Source organism: Bacillus rossius, chromosome 18 (genome assembly GCF_032445375.1).
Source record: "Bacillus rossius redtenbacheri isolate Brsri chromosome 18, Brsri_v3, whole genome shotgun sequence".
NCBI lineage: Eukaryota > Metazoa > Arthropoda > Insecta > Phasmatodea > Bacillidae > Bacillus > Bacillus rossius.
Genome location: NC_086345.1, coordinates 5,566,426 through 5,589,096, shown reverse-complemented (window position 1 = coordinate 5,589,096; position 22,671 = coordinate 5,566,426). Strand labels below are relative to the sequence as shown.

The window sequence follows — 22,671 nt, the reverse complement described above, 5'->3', positions numbered from 1 at the left end:
GTCGGACGACGTCAACTTTTGTAATCTGATGTAGCTATGCGGATTTCTATTTAGGCTCTAGATTGGTGTGTATAGGTTGCAACAAGTTATCCCATTCACTGTCATCTATTGCAGTTTCCTTGGCAATTGGTGATCTTGAATGCACATCTGTTAATTTGTTGTTAGCGCCAGGTACACATTCAACCGAAAAATTAAATGCCTGCAATAGCATTGACCATCGATCGAGTTTACTCTGCCTTGATTGCATGGTATATAGCCATATCAAACAGCAATTATCAGTACACACGGTAAAAGGTTGGTACTTTAAACAAGGCCGGTATCATTTGAGCGACCACACAATTGCTAGGCATTCGCGCTCGTTGACATCATACCTCCTTTCTGCCGGTCCTAACTTCGCTCTGCAGTATTCGATCACATCTCTATTGCTGTCCTCTGTTTAAGGGTAAAATACACAACCTATGTCTTCCTGGCTCGCATATGTCTGGACCACTAGTCTGCACTGTGGGTAATATCGTGAAAGTTTCATGAAAAGTTCGTGCGCATGCGGAATTTCCTCTTATGCTTCTCGAAAGCGGCCTGTGTATGTTTTGTCCACTGATAAACGTTTTTGCGGTGACAACAATGAAGTTAGAGGCACTGTTGTACTTGCAAATCGCGGAATGTATCGCCTAATCCAGTTGGCTAAGCCGAAACATTTACGTAATTGTTTCCGTGTCTTCGGTGTGGGGTATTGTTTTATCAGCTGTAGATGTTCCATGTTTGGTCTGTTTCCCTCTTCGTCTATGTAGTGATCCAGATATGACACTTTGGTTCTCCTAATTTTACATTTATGTTTATCACATGTGAGACCTTGGAACTCCATATACTCCAATACTATGGCGAGTTGGTTGAGATGTTACAGGATTGGGAACATAAAATCACATCATCCAAATATGCGAGCACAAAATATCATATGGGCCCATCTAGCACTTGTATCATTAAAGCTTGCAAAGTAGCAGGGGCGCATTTTACAACAAAAGGCATTGAAATTAAAAATGGAACAATCGTCCATCAGGTGTGGTAAAGGTGGTTTTCTCACGATCTTCCCTGCATACTGGGATCTGACATCCCGACTTCATGTCAAGAGTGCTCATAATTTTGGCATTGCCTAGGTGGCTCAGCGCCTCTTTGATGTTAATGAGGGAATGGCGGCTGGGTAATTGTGATAAGATTGATTGGCTGGAAGTCGATGCAAAACCTCCATGTACCATCTTGCTTCGGTGATAGTTTAGTTGCGGAATTGTGCTTGGATGTTGCAGATCAATCATATGGTCCTGCAACATCACTGCCACCTGTTGTTCAATTATATTACTTTTTGGAAACATGTACACCTGTGGTAGACTGTAAATAGGCCGATTATGCTCCAACTAGATCCTGCACATCCAAACACCTGCCTATGCTCATTTAAAATCTGCTAGAATTTTTACTTACATTCTGGTGACAAATTATGGTCAAAATCGTCTAACAGTATTGGTGTCTGTTGTGATAGTGGCTTCATGTAAAGTCGGTACACCGTACAACACTTCTGTGAAACGATATGGACTCGTCCACTCACCACCTCAATCGAATATAAATTATATTTATAAAGACTATTTCACAAGTCTATAAAACAATTTAATACTTCAAATCACAGTATTATAAAGCTAACAAGTTAATTCTATATGTATGTGTTTACGTTTTCAATCACACTATTAAATAAAAAATGAATGATAGTTATCAAGTTTATTGCACATATCAAAAACTCCTTTCCACAAGAATAAATTGTAGATACTTTAAATAAAAGAAAAGAAAAATGGTAGCTTCAATCATGAGTCATTACGAAAACTGAGTAGTATCAAACACAAGGAGCATTACAATAATTCCGTAGCAACAATGCTGGTTCATTTATACCTCTTCCCTGCCGTATCTATACGCACCGTTACAACTATCATATATAGCATCATAATATACTATGTTCCAACGAGCATACAAGCATTATGTTCTTATCTCCCAATTGCCAACACCCAATTGGATTCATAGTGCTTGCATTTGAGTGGTGTCGGTGTCGCCGCTGATGCACTCTCCTCATCTACCGATTCTCCCACAAGGTACCTAATTATGCCCCTCATGCGATTGGAATTTTCGTAACGCTCGAAAATGGTAGCTCCTCAGCAAAGAAGTTACACTTAAAATATTATTGAAATTATTAACATATGAAAATATACGATCCAAATCGTGTTAATGTCTTATATTCACAATACGCTGAACTTAATGTAGAACACAGAAGTAGACATTAACAATAAAACGCTAGCAGATAGGGATGCAACATCGCTCTTAAAAACATCGATATCACGAGCATCGATGTTTAAAACGAAAAAGTATCGATGTAAAAAAACATCGTTCTGACAACCGATACATCGATGTTTTAACCGATGTTTTTAAATATTAAAGAAAAACATGACGAAATGATTAAAATTATAGTATGTATACAAAAACCATACCTACTACATGCAAATACAGTAAATAGGAATACCGGACACTCCTGTCGTTTAACATGGGAAAGCCTGGCAACCACCGACGCTAGCGCTTTCTTGCGTGAGGTGTTGTATGCTAGTGGCGGGAATTCAAAAATGAATGTATTTCTAATGACATACACGAGTTTGTTACAAACGTTACAGTCATTTTTTCAGTGGTTTGGTTAAAATAACTGTCAGATTGAAATGCGTAATATTGGTTGTGCATAATAAACAAATTTGACGCGATGACATTGTGGCAAATATTGAACATACTGTCCTAAATGTTTGTTGTCTTTGGAAAAGCAGAAATAATCTTTGTTGTGACATGATCTGAACAGGCGAAAATATTGGAAATTGTTATGTACTCTCTTGCTAGTGCTGGAGGACAGAAATGGAAACGAACATGACCTCGGAACGAATTAAAAGAGAACCAAGTGATGAAGACATATTTGTGTACCAATTAGGTTAGGGTGAACATGATGTTATAAAAACAGACTAAACATGCATTAAAATATTTTTTTTATACATTTTCGTAAAGGTATTTTGTAAGCTACTTAACATTAAATATGCTTGCAGTAAGTTTATTCTGTTTCCAAATTTTTGTTTACTTATGTGTATGTAGGCCTATATAGACTGTTCTTTGGCCTGGCCGTGTCGCAGCTTTCAAGAGTGTGTAAACTCTCGTTAAAAACCAGGATTGCACTCTCTCTTAGTTGGGACTGGAGAAAGGACTTTCTGCGACATCAAGAGTGGGCAAGAGAGTGCTTTATGAGCGAGTAGAAATCTCTTCAAAATTTTACAGCAAAACGCAAACAACAATGTACTTACATGTCAGACTTCGGGAAAGAAAAAAATGACTTGGCATCCTTCTGAACTCTGTAATTACTGCACCCATACATTGCGCATATACTGCCGCACGTACCATATGTCGGCGGATCCATCTCAATTGCGCGTTATAAATTATTTACCACAAAATAATCACCGTCAAAACACGTAAAGAAATAGGCTAACAACGTTACACACAACACTGCCCGATAGGAGCGCTGATCGCAGTTGTTTCCAATATGGCTACCGAGTGTCCGGTATTCCTATTTACTGTATTTGCTACATGTTCCTGACCACAATATCCACAACCCATTTACAGTCGTGTCTCATGCAAAACAAAAAAATGTATTAAAAGCAATTGAAAAAAAAATGGTTGTCTGTAAAGTCAGTTTACGGACGATAGTTTAACGTGAAAACGTCATAACAAAACATTGATGAAATGATTGCATACTTTTATGAATAAAAATGAATAATTTTTATTGAATTATCACTATTTTGTATGGATACAAAGATGGAGTGAAATGAAATCTACAATTTAATTGATAAAATTACTTTTATTTGCACTCATTAATTCAAATATGTTTATTACTTTAACGAAGAGATTATTTAACTATAACTTTTATACATGTTTGCTATTTAACTTCAAGATAGTCGAGAATGTTTTACGTTTTTTCGCAATTACACATTTAACGACGAAGTTTGTTCGTCGTGAAATTAAATGTAGAATTTAATAAAAGTGCCCTTACAGTTAATAAAATAAGTATTAGTAAGTTTAAGAAATAATTTCCTCTTTAATCTCAAACCCAGACACTCGTGGTGCGCTGGGGCTGAGATTAAAATTCGTTCATACTATTTTACGTTTTTATGTCTTCCAGTGCTCAAAATGATATGCAATTGTGGCCCGGCCACGAAATTGTATTTATAATTCATTCATAATAACGCCCCTCGCGATAAACAAAGGAAAATATGTATTAACGAGTGCCTGGTTGCCGCGAAAGCGGGTAGATAGCCGATTCGTTCGGCTCGCGTCCGTCACCGTAGATGACAGCACCGTAGGGGAATAATATGATTTCGTTTTTATAATATAATTTTATAACAAATACGCATCCAAAATACACCAAACTTATTTATAATGTGTTACAATATTTTTTAAAACATTGTGCAAAAGATCCCGGGTGTAATTTGAATTATTATGTGTAACTGTAAAACACCATTGTGCGTACAAAAACGTATTTGAAAATTCAACATTACTTTTAAATAAGCATACCGATTGTGCTGAAAATCAGTGGACGATCGTTAAATTACATAATATTAATAATTCAAACTACGAAAACATGAATGAAAAGTCAAATCGATGGTTGTTCCAATCGAGTGGAAGAGAGATGCGGCGCAAGCGTACAATGAGCGTAACGGGACACATCGTAGTGGGTCAATGTGCGTTACGGGACACTTTCGTGCGTGCAGCCGGCGTTCATCGATTTATTAGACATTGTCACGTCAACAAACGGATTTGAAAATTCAACATTACTTTTAAATAACTGTACCGATTGTGCTGAAAATCGGTGGACGATCGTTAAATTACATAATATTAATAATTCAAACGACGAAAACATGATTGAAAAGTCAAATCGAATGTTGTTCCAATCGAGTGGAAGAGAGATGCGGCGCAAGCATACAATGAGCGTAACGGGACACATCGTAGTGGGACTTGATGTAAGTTTTTGGACATACGCCATTGCTAAGAACTTTTTTCTGTTGAAAAAATAAAAAATAAATAAAACCCAAAAAGGACAAAAAAAACAAACAAAATTAAGCAAAAAATTGCTGTTGTCAACACGGATATAAACATCACAAAATATTCCGTTACAGGAATATGGTTAACAAAACAAAGAAAAAAATGTACTAAGAGAACTGAAAAAAACCCACAAATGATGATGACACGGAAATATTGAACCCAAAAAATTCAGCACAACGGTTGAAACGAAACAAAAACACGACAAAACGAAAAGACGAAACAAACGTTGCGTTACGGGACACTTTTTCGTGCGTGCAGCCGGCGTTCATAGATTTATTAGACGTTGTCACGTCAAAAATAGGGAAAAAGCATGAAGTGTATGTGCAGGTTAAAAATGTAACATTAATTTTCTCGATAGAGCTAGCGAGACCGTATCGGTACCAATCACTAGCTTGTATGCAGGGGTGCAACAACTAAATTTTCAAGGGGGGGGGGGGCAATATACCTTTTTATAAAGTATTATCGATCCCCCCTATTGAGGCGGGGGGTCCTCCCCCGGGAAAATTTGTATTTCAAGGTGGAAAATGGTGCTATACAAGCAGTTTTATTATCTAAAAATTGATTACACAGCTAGTGGAAATAACATATCCGACTTGTACAGCACTTTCTTTGCCCCCGTTTGCCGCCACTTCAAGGTTTCAGAGGGGGGGGGGGGCAAAATACCCTTGCCCCCCTGTTTGTTGCGCCCCTGCTTGTATGTACAACAAGCTATGAAATTGTCCATGAACTCTCGCTGCTTTTTCCCTATATTTTTCAAAATTTAAATAAAATTCTTATGTAAACAATTTTTTTTAACGGTATTTATTTTTTCCAAATGATTTTACACACCTTAAAGTACTGTAAAAAATTAATACTGAAATCAACCAAATAGTTCAGTATTTACATTTTTGATACCTACTTAAAAATTTAGGTTTTTATAGTAAGTATAGACAGTTAAAAAAATTGTATCTTGAAAACTAAATGTCGTATAGTAATGTTTTTTATATATTCAATAAATATTCATAAAATGATAGCCAAAATATTATAAAAAACTAGGGTAATTTTAATGATGAACGATGTCGATGTTTTTCGACTTTTTCGTCGATGCATCGGCGATGTATCGCTCTTCAAAACATCGATGCTAACATCGATGTTTCATGAACGATACATCGATGTTTTGAAAACATCGATGTATCGTTTGCATCCCTACTAGCAGACGATTTTAGCTAATGCACTTACAACTATGCTGTGTGAACAGGCGCTTTGTTGATATACCCTAATTGACGGGAGAACATCTTGTCTTCAAGAGTAAAACGAACACACTTTCTCAAACTGTTTTCTGCTAATAGAACGAAATCATGTGCATCTAAGAGTGAAAAAGTCAAAAAGAGGCTGCGAGTAAAACAAATGTGAGTGTTTTTTAATTTTTGAAGTGAATACTGAACACTTTAAAAATGGTTTTTGCTTGTCAAGCTGACAGCTTTTTAGTAGAGGTGAGTATATAAAGATGTATAATTGTGTGGAAAGTAGCTTACGCGCAAATTGTTATTACTTACTTGTGTGTTTACTACAATAGAAGGTTATGTTGGCCTATGCTATGTTATGCTATGCTGTGCTATGCTAAGGTTGGTACAAAGCAAGGAAAATGGGTGCTGGATATTGTGTCTGCCTTGAATTCGATATATTTCACTTGAATGACAGGATTATGATCTGCTTAGCGTAAGCTTGAGCACTTGTCTTAGTTAATTTTTGGGTAATTCTGAAAATTTTATGAAATAAAAATGAAATTACAAAATTCATTTTTTATTTCCTAGAATGTTCTTAATGATTCCCTGAGGGTGTTGTGATACATTAAGTTATTAACCATCCACCGCCAGTTACGGCTCTCCAAAAAGTTGTTCGTAAAATAGAATCCTTGGAAAACAGTGTAAAATTTATATCTGAACAGTTCGAGGAATTTCGTGCTACTACAAAAATAATTCAAGAAAAAAAATGATAAACTAGAGAAAGAAAATCGGGGTTTTAAAAAAATCGGTCAACGAGCTAGAATAAAGAATTAACAAATTTGAACAATATAGTAGAAACATGAACATTGAAATTGTTTGAATGACCGGGACGAGAGGCGAAAACTGTATTGCTGTTGTAGGCGAAATCGCTAAGGCTGTTGGCATTGACGTGGGCGACAAGGATGTCCAAGTTGCTCACAGATTACCCAGCAGCAGAAGAGACCAGCCTAGGCCAATACTTGCTCAATTGCTCTCCCGACAAACTAGAGATCAGTAGTTACAGAAATTCAAAGAAAACAAGATGCTGTTGACCTCAGAAGTGAATGCTAGATTTCCTGCAAGTAGGATTTTCATGAACGAACATCTCACGCACTACAATATAAATCTCTTCTCTGGGAAACAAAGAAAGTAGCAAGCGAGAAGAATTTCAAGTTTGTGTGTGTGTACGCGACGCGAAAATATTCTTAAGAAAAGATGAAGGGAAACCTGCCACAAGAATCAAGAATCAGATGTCCGTCAGATCTTGAAAACTTAGTGGCTACAAGAATTTCATGGGTAATCTGCAAGTTCCCGAAAATTATTTTTATGAATGAATTTTTACAATCATTAGATGCAGACATTTTCACGTGGGACTGTCGAATGTTCTGAATTAGACAAAACTTTTATAGATAATGGTTTTAGTGTCCTGCATTTAAATATTAGAAGTATAAGCAAAAACATTGAACAGTTCTTGGTTCTTATTATCAGATATTAGAGTAATATTTGATATTATAGTTCTTACTGAAACCTGGTTAAGCGGGCAGAGTTCGCTGTACTCCATTGCGAACTACAGCGCTTACTTTAGCAAAACAACGCTTCATAAAAGTGATGGAGTAGCAGTGTTTGTGGCTGCTGACGCAGAGGAGATTGTCCTCGTGGGAGCAGTCTGCTTGCGTGTCACTGTCGCGCTCAGTTTCAGCGACGCCGCTGTTTCAAGTCATGCTTCGCTTTTAGCAGTTTACAGATCTCCTTCTGGGTGTCTTGACGACTTCCTTAATTCATTAGATAATGCGTTTACTGTTCACAATACTTCAAAATTAATGCTAGTTGGTGACATCAATATGAATATATGTACGACTATTTATGATAAATACACAGAAAAATATTTAAATATTCTTGCTAAACATGGCTTGACATCTTGTATCAACAAATATACACGCAAAACACTTTTCACGCAAACCTGTATAGACCATGCGTTTGCAAAAAGAAAAAAAAAAATAGACATTATGTTTATGCTGCTGTGTTACACACTAATATTACATACATTTGGCAAATACCGTCAGTTGGGGTAACATTGGCCCTTTGAGGGTAACATATGTTACATATGTATCATCACATCTAATAAATATTTGGAAGAGTTGTAACATGGTTTAACATTTTTTTTTGTCTTGGGCCAAAGTTACCCTCAAAGGGCTAATGTTACTTCAACTGACGGTACTTGGTTTAAAAGTTATTTGGAGGGTAGGTCTCAGAGAGTCAAAGTAAATAACAAATTAGGAGAAACCATATATATTATAAATATAGTAGTCCCACAAGGCAGTGTTCTTGGGCCAATTTTGTTTCTGTTAATTATAAATGGTTTATGTAACTTAGACATAATGGGGCAGATAGTTTTTTTTTGTAGATGATACTGCAATTTTATATTCATCCGACAATTGGCCTTCGGTTTTTGAAACTGTAAATAACGAACTTAAAACATTAAAGAAATATTTATTTGATGGTTTGCTTTCTCTAAACATAAATAAAACCAAATATATTACTTTCTCTGCAAACATTTTGGGTCAACCTAAGCTTATAACAATTCAAAAACTTATTTTACTAGTTACTTAAAAAAAAAAAAATCACATGTACCCATCCAAGGATCTTTTTAAACTATTAAATGTATTTGATATTAAAAGATTGTTTGTTAGAGCTGCAATAATTAATATGTTTCAAAGGGAAAATCAGTTATATTTGTAGATCATAATTATACTACACGGCATAGACGGACAGAACATAAATTTACCAATACCTCTATTTCATTAAACTATATCTCAGAGATCTTAAGAATTTTTGCCTCCAAAAATTGTTGTTATTCTTCTTGGAAAACTGAAAACTGAAAATGATTTTCAAATAAAAAAATGTGTTAATATTTGGCTAGATAATTTAACTGATGAAGAGATGGCTTTAGTATTTAAGTAAGTTTTATATATTGTTATAACTTTGTACCTGTACTTTACTTAAATACTAATTTTTAATGTTTGAACTAACAAAGTAATTAACCAATTTGGTGTAACATCATTCAATAAAATTATAAAATAACTATGCATAATATTTATATTGAGCATTAATAAAAGCAAACGGAGCACCTTCTTTTGATTATTTAAGTAACCAACTATATTCAAGCAAAAAATATTGTACAACAAAAAAAAAATTTACATTTGCAAATCTTAAGCTTTCATGGTTTTAAAGATTTGCAACTAATGCAAGGGCTTCACATCGTAACCGAAACTTCAAATAAAACAATTAGAAAATTTACTGGTGAAATCAAATTGAATAATAAAAGGAGCAATTAATTCACCTTTTCGAAGATTCGCACAGGACTAATTTAAATACGACAGTGCTTACTGGACTTGAAGTAAATTCTTCAGTGGGTCTATTCTTAACAGGTTGACGCAACGTACTGCAGCACATGAGGAAGGTGCCCCAATGACACTCGCAGAATGAAACACGTCACTCGTTCCACGCACACATTTGTCTGTCACCAGGTCCAGACACACGCTCCTAGCGGCCCTCTTGCGAGGAAACAACCGACTTGTGACGTCACGCACACCTAACAGCTCCGCGCCTACACACTCACTCAGACAAGTCCGATGGAAACATAAATTTAAAACAAAAGGAACTTAATATCTTCCCCTATTGGGACATCACTTAACTAAATGTATTTTACTAGAATTTACGAACAGCTAAAGAAATACTTTAAAAACATTACCAATTAACAGCTCATCTCATTTAACCAACTTTACAGAAATCAACTAACTTAAACTTTTGAATAAAATAAAAAAAAACTAAAATAGAACAAAAATAATAACAAAAATTTATGTATCAACCTAACAAATGTAAAAAAAAAGTAATTACATTAAAATTAAAAAAAGTAAAAATTATGATTTTTATAATTTGATTACAATAAACAACCAGTAAGATTAACAACAATTAACAACTAGGGTCACAGCATGATCCTGGATATATTAATCCTGTAATACATGATGCATTCTGTTTTAATTTAGTACATAAAAAAATGGTCATAATAAAACTTGTGATATAGTAATGAATTATAATCCTTAGTTCAATACGAAAGAAAAAAAAAATTCTACTAGACCAGACATAATTTGTTTGCATTGTGATATTCAAGTTTTTGCTTGGCCAGGGTCTTTCGACGTACTAAATTAAAACAGCAAGCATTATCACGTACCACAGGATGAATGTGTACACAATCATGCCATCAGGATCGAGGGATGAACTTGGAAACATGATACAGAACAATTACTCATTTTATTTTCGTTTTTTTTAGTGCCCCCTAACGCACATTGTCCCATTACGCTGTGTCCCGTTATGCTCATTATACGCTTGCACTGCATCTATCTCTCTTCCACTCGATTGGAACAACCATCAATTTGACTTTTTCGAGGCACATTAAATTTGACTTTTTCGAGTCACATTAAATTTGAAACACTCCCATTCATTTCCTACTTTTCCTATCATCGTCCTATCCTTAACAGAATAACACAGATTGGAAGAAGTTAAAAAGGAAACATGTATAAAAGTTATAGTTCAAATAATCTCTTCGTTAAAGTAATAAAAATATTTGAATTAATGAGTACAAATAAAATTAAGTTTATCAATTAAATTGTAGATTTCATTTCACTCCTTCTTTGTATCTATACAAAATAGTGATAATACAATAAAAATGATTCAATTTTATTCATAAAAGTATGCAATCATTTCATTAATGTTTTGTTATGATGTTGTCACGTTAAACTATTGTCCGTAAACCGACTTTACAGACAACCAATTTTTTTTTTTAATTTTTTTTTCTTTCCACAGTTTTCTTCGAAAGTTGTCTCGTGCGAGGAAGCAGAGTTGAAGGTGGTTTCAAACGGGAAGAAGACGACTGTGAAAGGCTACGAAGTGGTGCTTGAGGACACAATACTCTTCCCAGAAGGAGGCGGCCAGGTACTGTATGTGGGGGGCGAGGGGGAACCCTAGCGACACTATCTACACTGTGCATTCCAGTCGGAGTGGATGTAGGCTACCAGGGAGTCTACTGGTCACGAAAGTCACAGAAGAAAATATCAAAAGCCACAAAACTTTAATTTGCAGCAGATTTTTTCAATTCAGTTTTTGTAGCTCATGAAATATTAATAATGTATTTGGAAACTGTCCTTAAAATCACGTGCAAATAGTCTCTAAAAAGGTTTCAGTCTTCCAACATAAAATTGGCACGTTTCATGGAACTAGTAGGTTTATTTCATATTAATATTAATTTTGATTATCATATGACTGTAATAACATTAAAAAAAATTGTAAAAAATTAATTTTTTTTTAAATTTGTTCTGAAATTGATTCAACCAAGTATTTGTAGACACCACGTGTACAGTAAAATTGGTTATTGGTTTTTTTTTTTTGGAACAAATATATTTGGTAGTATAGTTAACTGGCAGTTAAAAATAAAAAAAATGATTTGTCTGCTAAACATTAGCAGTGGTTTTTGTTTACAAACATTGGTTTAAAATGTATGTGTGTGTGTGGGGGGGGGGGGGGGGGAAATTGTCTTGTAAAATCTGTTGCAAAAATGCATTTTCATTCATAGTTTCCAAATTTTAACTCCCATGCATTCAGAAACAATCAAAAATGTAATTCCTGTGAGTGTTGAGACAGAGACGGCCAAATGCGGCCCACACAAGCAATCTCTCTACAAATAAGTACAGTACACTCCTGATTATCCGTGAAATTAAGTGACAGGGCCACCGCGGATAGTGAAAATCGCGGATAATCCTCAAAAAAATCCGAAAATGGGAAACAAAAAAGGAAACATTAATTTCATCTTCAAAATCTAAAACTTAAGGTACAGTAAAAGTTAAAATTAACAGTAAAAAAATTATTAATGATGTTAAAATTTTAGTATTTTACTGAATTATTAACATACAATACATTTCAGTAATGTAAACATAAAAGTGCTCAACCATACGACTAGAAACAAAGTGCGACAGAGACAAACATAGCAACGCGTGCCAGTCTACTGAGTTCCGAGAAGGCCTGTGGCGTTTTACTGTATACTGCACACAATACACTCGTCAGTAGAGTTAAAATTTGCTCACTTGTAATAAAATACAGATATAGATATGTGCTGTATTTTTTCGTAGCACGCGCGGATAATAGGGAGTCTACTTACTGTATTCAGGTATACTGTCCGTTGTTAGCATTTTTTGTACGTGCAGAATAAGTTGTCAGCAGAAACCGTTATGACAGCCAAGATAATCTCACAGAAATATTGAAAGATATTTTATACTTTTTTGTTCATGGTTATTCTTCATAGTTTTGATTAATTTATTTTTATTTTTTGTATGTACTGTTTTAAAGATAATTATTTCTCATTTCTTCCTCACATGCCACATATTACACTAATTTGTTACTAAATAGAATAATATTACTTTAAAAATTATTTTCAGATATTTAATATTAATTCATGAGTTTGTGGCCCTCTGATTAGATTTTAAATTATATCTGGACCTCGAAAAAAGTGAAGTAGGCCATCAGTGGTGTAACATGTGGGCGGATTTAGTCATGCAAAACATACTGTGGAATAACACTAGTATCTCCACAAACTTGGTCTAATTAGAATGCATTAATGATAAAACATCAGTGTTTGCAGAAAAATAAATAAAATGTCCATTTGTCCTTTAAAACAATAGGAAGATCTCTGTCTACCTGGGATTTCTGAAAATATATCCTCATTGAGGATTGGAAGAACACCAATTTTTTAAAAAACCAAACAACCTTTTTTTCTTGCTCAAACCAGGTTTTTTTTTTTTTAGTTTTAAACCAGCTTCTTTTTTTTTTATTACGTTAGATAATTTAGTTCTCAGCATTTTCAAACAAAAGCAATATTATAACATCCGGCTTTCTGCCCAATCTTGTTGAACCAAAAAAGTTATAATATCAAAGCAAATCCGCTCATCTGACTTGGATGTAACCACAGAAAGGGTATTTCCCCACAGCAGAAGGATTCTCCATAGAATGGGTGTTTCCCACAGAATAGTCTAGGAATTCCCACAGAAAAGGATTTTTTTTTAAAAATAATAAATTGGTCTATTTCGTATTCTTTATTTTAAAACTTTTAATTTAATTTTAATTAATTTAATTTTAGAGTATTTTTTAGCTGGGTGTAATCTACAACATGTTCAGATAATTTAAATGAGTAGATCTTTATTGTGTGTAATTTTTTGTTAGTGTAAATCACAAGAAACTTTTATGAGCGAACTTTTGTTGTTATTAAGGGTGGAATTCGAACTGTCATTAAAAAAAATAAGATGGAATTCCAACTATTGTTAAAAAATATAACATGGAATTCGAACTGTCATTAAAAAAAAAAGACTTGATGCGAGTTTTTGGACATACGACATTGCTTAGAAAATGTGTGTGGTGCTTAATATCAGTTGTCATAAATTTTCTATCACTAATGGCTTTTCGTTAGGCGTATGTCCAAAAGCTGACATCAAGTCATGCACTCCCATTGCACAAATCTTTCAAAGATAATTAAAAAAAAAAAATTGGTTGTCTGTAAAGACTGTTTACGGACGATAGTTTAAAGTGACAACGTCATAATAAAACATTGATGAAATTATTGTCTACTTTTATGAATACAATTGAATCTTTTTTTTTGAATTATCACTATTTTTTATGGATACAAAGAAGGAGTGAAATGAAATCTACAATTTAATTGATAAATTTACTTTTATTTGCACTCATTAATTCAAATACGTTTATTACTTCAACAAACAGATTGTTTTAACTATAATTTTTATACATGTTTGCTATTTAACTTCTTCCAATCTGTGTTATTCTGTTAAGGACAGGACGATGATAGGAAGAGTAGGAAACGAATGGGAGTGTTTCATGTTTAATGTGCCTCGAAAAAGTCAAATCGATGGTTGTTCCAATCGAGTGAAAGAGAGACAGATGCGGCACAAGCATACAATGAGCGTAACGGGACAGTGTGCGTAACGGGACAGTGTGCATAATGGGACAGTGTGCATAACGGGACAGTGTGCATAACGGGACAGTGCGTAACGGGACACTTTTTCGTGCGTGCAGCCGGCGTTCATCTATTTAATAGACGTCACGTCAAAAGATATTTTATTTAAAAACACATTATTTGAAACGTATGGTTGGAACCGTGCTGTGAATGAAGCCCGGGTGACGGTCGCTGTGTCGTGCTCGGCAGCCGTGCGACACGGGCTCCCTGGACGGCGTGCCGGTCCTGCAGGTGACACGGCGCGGCGCCCAGGCGGTCCACTTCGTGGCCGCGCCGCTGGCCGTGGGCGCCGCCGTCCGCCAGCGGCTGGACTGGGGCCGTCGCCTCGACCACATGCAGCAGCACTCCGGTGAGTCCCCGTCCTCTTCCAAGGGGCCCGCCTCGTCAGGGGGCGACGCTCGCTGGTGTCTCCTCTGGACTGGCGCGCAGTCTTCCCGCCGTGCACACGAGCGGCGACTGTGACATCACACGGCTGAGGAATGAAGATAAAAGTGTGATGCAAGTCCCTTAAGTGCTTTCAAGAATCTATAGCCTAAAAGTTACTCTGAAAACATGCGTTTTAGCCATTTTAACTTGTCTAAAAATACAGTTTTTAAAAAAACTCAATCCGGAATCATAAGTACTTTTCGGCCCTCAGGGAACTCTTAAATGCTTTTCGTAAGCAGACCCCCACTCGGATGTCTCGAGTGGTTTTGAAATCGCGTTGTTTTTTCCTGAAGCTCTGCGCACCGCGTGTGTGCCCGGGTGGGCGGAGTCTCTTAAGGGCTTATTTATGTTAGTTTAACAGTATACTTCCGACTCCCTTGAGTCTCCTCTCGGAATGTTTCACGTGGATCCCTTGGAAGATAATGCTGGCCCAAAATAATTAAATGTGTTTACATTGAATAAAAAACCAGGAGTGGAGCCCTGTTGTGCAATTGAATTCAGATAATCTGATACAACAACCATTTTCTATACTTGGGTGGATCGTATGTGGCTTAGCTAATATGTTAACAAGTATGTTTACACATTTATTTATCACAGCAAGAAGTTGCTCACTAGGACCTAGTTGAACGCAATTATGAAATTAAAATGTTTACTTCCAGTTTGGTCTCTTGTTTTATTATTACTAGTTGTAGATTTCAAAGTTTAAGCATGAATTCAACAAAGAATTTTTGAGTAATACAGTAAAACTCGCTTAAGACGTTCCCACAAAATACGTTTTCCCGTTTATAAAGATTTCCCGTTTATAACGTTTAAATAATTATTTCCTTGATCACTTCTATGTATCCCTAAGTTAATTTTTCCCATTATAAACGTTTGTGTTTATAGATACTTCCAGCATATAATGTTCATCATTTCAGGAATAAAATAATGTAATAAAGTTTATCTTTACACTCTTAAACTTTATTAATAGTTAAACTTTTAGACTATTGTTTCAAAACAACAGCAAACATCTAACAACATTCAACAACTAAAACAAACAGGTGATAATGAATGCAAACATATGTTAACACTCAATTTTTTGAACACTCTTCAATTCCATAAATATATTGACAACAACTATTTAAATCTGAAATTTCAAGCTTTCATTTATGCTTGCCTCCTTTGTGACACCAGGTCTGTAAACATAATTTATGCAATTTTTTTTGGAAAAATCACACACTGCAAGTTCTTGAATATCAAGGCCAGCAAGAGCCTTAATGGTAATGTCTGGACACCACACTGGCATTATCTACTCAACAGGTAAATGACCACGCTGCAAAATAAAACTACAAATGCATGGCCAAACATTTCATAAAACAAAACTCCACACTGTACTATGTCCCACTACTGCCACCTGAAAACTTAAACAGTGACTGACTTTTAACACTTTGATAACTAAAGCCCTCACAAAAAAAAACAATATTTACATAAATTTGTATACTCCAAAAAAAATATTTTATTGCATACGGGAAAACAGCTGTACCAGTAACTTGAGAAAAAAAGAACTATTAACAAGTTAACATTAAATTCTACTTTACTGTGGGACTATTTACATTACAATTTAACACACACTCACTCATTCACGCACTCACGCATATCAGGGTTCGTACGCCTCCTTAACATCCTTGAAAAGTCTTTAATTTTCCTTTAATTGAAATAGGGTCCTTAAAAGTTTTTTTTCAAGTTTCACCAGCTATCCTTAATATTAATAACCACTTAAAAAAGACCAATAGATAACATTAATGGATGACTGCAGGTATTTAAATTTTTATTTTTGGACTTGACTGCAAATAACGCTTAGTGCCTGCCCAGTAGTACATTTGGTGAATTATGGGTTACGTGAATACATTTTAGATATTTATATATGATAAAAATGAATGTTTTTTTACATTTTTGTATACCACCTTTTAACTAAAAATGTGTTTTTTTTTAATTTAACTATCTTGCTGTGAATGTATAAAGTAAATTAATGTTATGATCAAATTAAATTTTTGGGGTTGGGTTGGATATGTGTTCCAGATATAATTCAGGACAATTGGTTAAAACAAAAAGGGGGGGGGGGGGGCTATGGGAGTAGGGTTAATTTGTAAGAATTGAACTAAACAACAAAATTATTTTTTGTGCATGAATATTTTTTTTTCTTAAGGGATTTGTGTGATATTACAGATAGTTTTCTACCACTCGATAGTGGCAAAGGTGATGAATTAAATGGTCATTTAAACTCTTTAATTTTTTGTAATACCCCAAGTGTCTTAAAGAATAATTAAATAAGTAGTTAAAAATATTTGGAAACTCTGAATACTGGGGCCCAGAATTAATAGCTATAAAAGTCAACATCAGAGGCGACACTAGGAGTAAACAAAGAAAATTTAGAGACTCCCTACGAACACTTGGGAGAAAAAGGATCGTTATTATATATTAAATAAATAAAAACAACTGTTACGTCTATAGACTTCCTTGTTTTATTAATCATTGTTCTTTCTTTTTTTATAGATTAAATTTTCCTTAGTAACATCTGTTTTTCATTGATAAGTGATCTTACTTAAATTCCTCACAATTACACTTATTATATTATATTCTTTGAACTTATTTACTATCGGGCCGGCCCTGAATGTTTAACAAAAATGACAATATTTAAAAACATGAATGAAATTAACATCGCTAACTTTACAGGTTGTACATATAGTCCTTGCAAAACATTATATAAATTTCGTCTCCTCGAACTGCTTTTACTGTCCGCTGTCTTAACTGGGTTACACTATTTTTGAGTTCGTGAATAAAATGATAGAATTATGCGGGTATCACCCGGGGATGTAGGTAGACGGTGATCGAGGTAGTAGGCCTAAAGATGGTGGATTCTGCTCAGAAACCGATTCCAGAGGTTCTGGCAGAGGAATTTGGTTGCCCCAAACTTGGAACCCTGTCTGAAACAGAAGTCCAAATTCCAAAGAATCAGACCTGTTTCCAGACAGTATACTTAAATGGCACAAAAGGCCAATAGAGGGAAATTAAAGGGGGGGATGACGTCAAGACTTACCAAAACAGGGTGTTGGTTCGGCGCTCAGGAGAGGGCGTCTCGTCTCCGAAAACCCGAACCACGATTCGTGGTAGACACGGAAGTCATCATGATTAATTAAAAAAATATATATAAAAAAATACTAAGTTTCTCTACTCATAACTAAACTACTGACTGGTTAATATTAATTTTAGATAGGGACTTCATCCCTCTAGTCTGAGAAGACTACATAATTCGAGGTGCGATGCCGATGATTCGCCGAAGATCGCAGTTACAAACGGTACCAGTCAGTCAGGAGGCGCGCACCGAAGTAACTTCAGAGCGGGATATCGTCAGTACATCATAAGCGCGGGGTCTCTAGAGAATGGGAGGGGGGTAGGCTCTGAGCCGAAAATTACCGAGCCCACCCGAAGGTGTCCGGCATAAAAAAAATTAGATCTTACTGGAGTGACTGCGCTACTGAGGCGCTATCTTTTGGTGGCGAGAAGAAGTACTAATAAATCGACTAGTGACCGACGAGAGTGTCAAGCTAGGGGGTAATGGAGTAACCAGAGGTGCCACCTAGCGGCCTGAGACATAAGGGGGAGAAAGGTTGTCGTTACCTCCGCGCGAGCGCGGTAGTGTCGGCGCTGCCGACGCCCACAAGTGGCGTTAGTGACCACAGCCGTCGCTAGATGTCGTTAAAGTCCAGAATCGTAACTGCGGCTGTCAAGCCTGAGATGGCCTTGAATTCGGTTAACGTCCCCGTGCGGTCGTCGCTCCTAGCTTCACTTCTGAGAAGAGAGGGTGGGTGAGCAGGCGTGGGGTGGATTCAAAAAATGCATGGTCTGTGGGACGCAAGGCCCACGGGACCCTCCTGTCGTGTCTTGCTGCTAGTGAACCTTATACCGATTCGTGACAGAGTTAGCAGGGCTCAGCACTGCTTCACAAGCTGCTGTAGGCAAAAGTAGACACGCGAAGAAATAAAGTTACCGGCCACCGACGTGCCTGGAGGCGGAAGAAATATTAGCCAGAATGCTAAGCTAGCATGAGGCTGGGAAAGAAAATCAGCTCGCCTCTGAGAACAGAGGCTGAGGACCTGGCCGTAAAGAAAATAAGATGAGAAAAAAAATAAATTTCCAAAAATATTTAAGATTACAAAATTTTAAATAAAACGTGCCTAAATCCCTAATACACGGCACATACTCCCCCGCGTTAAAGCGGAGCTTAGGGGAAAGCAAAAAGAAAAAACCAAAAACTTCAGTAGGACGAGTTACCAGGTTCGCCTGTATCCTACTACTAACATTTGACGCGCGGCTGCGGCGCGTCGGCACCTGCAGTCGCGTTGAGTTAAGAGAGGGAGTCGGGTCGAGATAGAGACAAATAAAAAAAACTTATTGGTTAATGTAAGTGGTAATACCTTACAGATAATCTCAATTACTAGTGGGGTCACTTTAAACTAATTTATTAGAAAAATACTTATTCTTAAAGAAAATTTATAATAATAGATAATTATTTTGGGTGTAATATTATTAAAGTAAGTTTCAAATATTGTTAGGTCAAGAGACTCAAAATAAAATTTTAATATTTAGCATATGATAAATCTAAAATTATGTATAATGATCACACATAATTAGTTAATAAAGTAAATATTGAATCACGTTGATCTCAGATGTTGGACATCGTGTAGCTTCACAAAGTGGGCACTGTGAGGGAAAGCCGAAATTACTGAGGCCAAAACAAGGGAAATGCGTCCTTGAGCACTCAGCGATATATGGGGATTGAAACCCCTGTATATGGGTATGGTGACCCGTAACTTACAAACTAAATGGGAATGAAAACCCCTGTACATATTCGTTTGTCCATAAGAAGTCGAAGGCATAGGTCCAAGCCCTGCACACTCTGACGATGGATCAAACTAAATTATATAATTTTATACTTGCTCAAAAAGCTAAGTACACCTCATTCCCGAAAACTACATTTATTAACTTACATAGGATCAATATGTTCAAGCTCTGGTGGTTGATCAGACCAACAGGCTGAAGCAAAGATACCTACGAGGGAATTTCACCCTGAGTTAGATTGGGTTCGAAACCCGAAAGAGCAACGAATTTAGATGAATATAAAAAACAGATTAAAACAAACACAGACTGTGTAAAAACTATAATATTTAGATTATAAAAAATGTTTTATTTGATAAATTATATTTTAAAATTTAAGTTATCTAGTTATTAATTGTAGTTATAATAAAATATTAATTAATATTAATTCTCGCACTCAAATTTAATTAATACAAATATATATAAAATCGTAACATAATATTATAATCCTAATAAATATAACTAAATTTAACTTAATTAATTTCGCCGTCGGATCTTCCATGGCGGGCACAAAAGTTCACACTGCCTGAGAGGGGGTTTGAACATAGGCCGTCCAAAGATGAGTAGCCTTCCGCCGGGTGCGACGGCAGCCAGAACGCTTCCTCATTCAACTCAGGGGGTAGGAGGAGGGAGGTGGCCGCGGTCTCTGAAGGAGTCGCTAGCGGAAAGGTTGGAAGTAGGAGAGAGGGATGCCCGCGGTCTCACGAAGAGTCGCTAGCAGAGGATTGCCCGCGGTCTCACAAAGAGTCGCTAGCGGATAGGTGCAAGAGAGAGGGAGAGAACGAGAGAGAGAGAGAGAGAGAGAGAGAGAGAGAGAGAGAGAAAGAAAGGAAGCCCGCGGTCTCACGAAGAGTCGCTAGCTGAGGAAAGGAAAGTGAGGAAGGTAAGCCAATAATACCACTTTTGCCCGTGTCAATATTTATTCCCCCAGATTGGCTGGGAGAGAGGAGAGCTTATAATGGTATTTCTTCTCCCATATTGGCTGGGAGAGGAGAGCTGTCTAGGCTTGTTAGCCCGCACAACTTATACACGTTTCTTCTACAATCATTTGTGTTACAATTTTACATATTCCTATCCCTTTGGATCTTTTGCATTTACAATATTATTTACAAGTCTACAAAACATACTTATAATACACACTTAATAATTTTCATAAATATTTACAATAATAACATATATAACATAACTATAATACATTGTCTCTTTATATTTACAACTGCCATCTGGTGACGAGTGGTGGCACTACCAGGGCCATGGCTGGAATATTGTGCCGCGGACAGGACTGTGACCCGGGTTTTTGTTTAAATAAAGAGGAGGTACGACGTCAAACTAAAACCAACACACCAAAACCAACAAACCAATCAACCAAAACTTACAAATCAACAAACCAAAACCAAAAAAACCAACAAGCCTAAACTTTAACCAACAAACCAATCAACCAAAACTTACAAATCATATAACCAAAACAAAAAAAAACAACAAACCAAAACCATCAAATTTTATTTATATGATCCTTAACAAGTGAGCACTACACATAAAAAAAGACAAAACAGGCACTACAATTCAAATTGACAACAAAGACAATAACATTTACATATTACATAAAATAGGTTATAAATAAGTAACATAATGAATATATTATTTGGCAAAGTTGTAGAGCTATAACAACAAAAAAAATTTCTTAAAATTTATTTTAAGATATTTTGCAAATAAATATAGGATGACTTAGAGATAAGATCAGACTCTCAACACCAATATTAATAATAATATCATCACTAGGTATAAGAATCCTTTAAAGATCAGTGTACCATTCTTGGTGAAAATGTGAGTAAAAGGCAACCATATCATCATATCCCATTGTGAGAACTGTAAGTTAGTGAAAGAGCTCTTTGGTTGCGTGATACATTTTTTAATGTTGAAGTCTCCAAAGTAAAACATAATTTGAGTTAATTAATGTATTTTTTTTTTTTTTTAGAAGTATGTGTATATTTTCAGGGCAGCATCTTATCTCCGCGATTGCAGAGATTGAGTTTGGGTACGCCACTTCATCGTGGTGGCTGGGAGAGGAAGTGTCGTACATTGAACTTGGTGAGTGGTGCTGGCTAATGACGTGGGCGTTGCACAGTTGTTCTGTGTTCATCTGCACCGGATTGTCGTGCAGGATTTACAGCATCGGGGAACACCTGGAGTGAGCCGTCTGGCGTGTGGGTGTTAGCCATGTTCACTGACGTCTCGGTCGACGTTGCAGTTGCCGTCAACCTTTGGAATTGTCAGGGAGTTTGATAAGTTTTTTTGGTAAAATCAGGGAAATATTTATGTTTGGTCAGGGAATTTAAATGAAATAGTTAGACAGAGGCTAATTCACTGTTCAACAAAAATATACTTTGGGATTGTTTCCTGGATCAAAATAGTTAAACTACTCTTAACTTTTGGGCGAGAAAAATGAATATGCCAGATTTTATTTATTAGCACTAGTTTTTAAGATACACGTATTTCAACTAGAAATACTAAAAAAATACACTTTGAAATTCTTTCCTTTCTGAAAATAGCTAAACTAACCTAATTTTGATCAATAATGTGACATTAGATATTGATTAGATTAGTTGCATTAGATTCTGGTTTTATAACTACACTAACCTCAAATGAAAGGACTTATTCACGTGAATTTCTTCTCTTTGCTAGTCGCTTGTACTCATTTTCTGGGTCGTCTCTTGTCACTGTCCAGCAGTAGTCAATTTTTTTGTCCATGATGAAATGAATCAGAAATAGCTATTTTCAAACCTGAAAGATTTCCACTGATTACTATTGTTATGAATTGCTAACCCATTATTAGGGACTGGAAAAATTAGCATCTATATT

General features: G+C 35.9%; 1 protein-coding gene across 2 annotated transcripts in view; it reads left to right on the top strand.

The window, feature by feature from the left end:
- Positions 1 to 6,357: 6,357 nt before the first annotated feature.
- LOC134541461 (alanyl-tRNA editing protein Aarsd1-B) overlaps positions 6,358 to 22,671 on the top strand; it is a 52,990-nt gene continuing 36,676 nt past the window's right edge. Inside the window, exons 1-4 of one of the 2 annotated variants that reach the window (XM_063384936.1) lie at positions 6,358 to 6,626; positions 11,262 to 11,390; positions 14,662 to 14,821; positions 21,808 to 21,900. In XM_063384936.1, coding sequence (XP_063241006.1) covers positions 6,588 to 6,626; positions 11,262 to 11,390; positions 14,662 to 14,821; positions 21,808 to 21,900 — 421 coding nt within the window. In that variant the 5' untranslated portion in view covers positions 6,358 to 6,587. The remainder of the gene's footprint in view (positions 6,627 to 11,261; positions 11,391 to 14,661; positions 14,822 to 21,807; positions 21,901 to 22,671) is intronic. The other variant, XM_063384938.1, reaches the window with a different exon arrangement.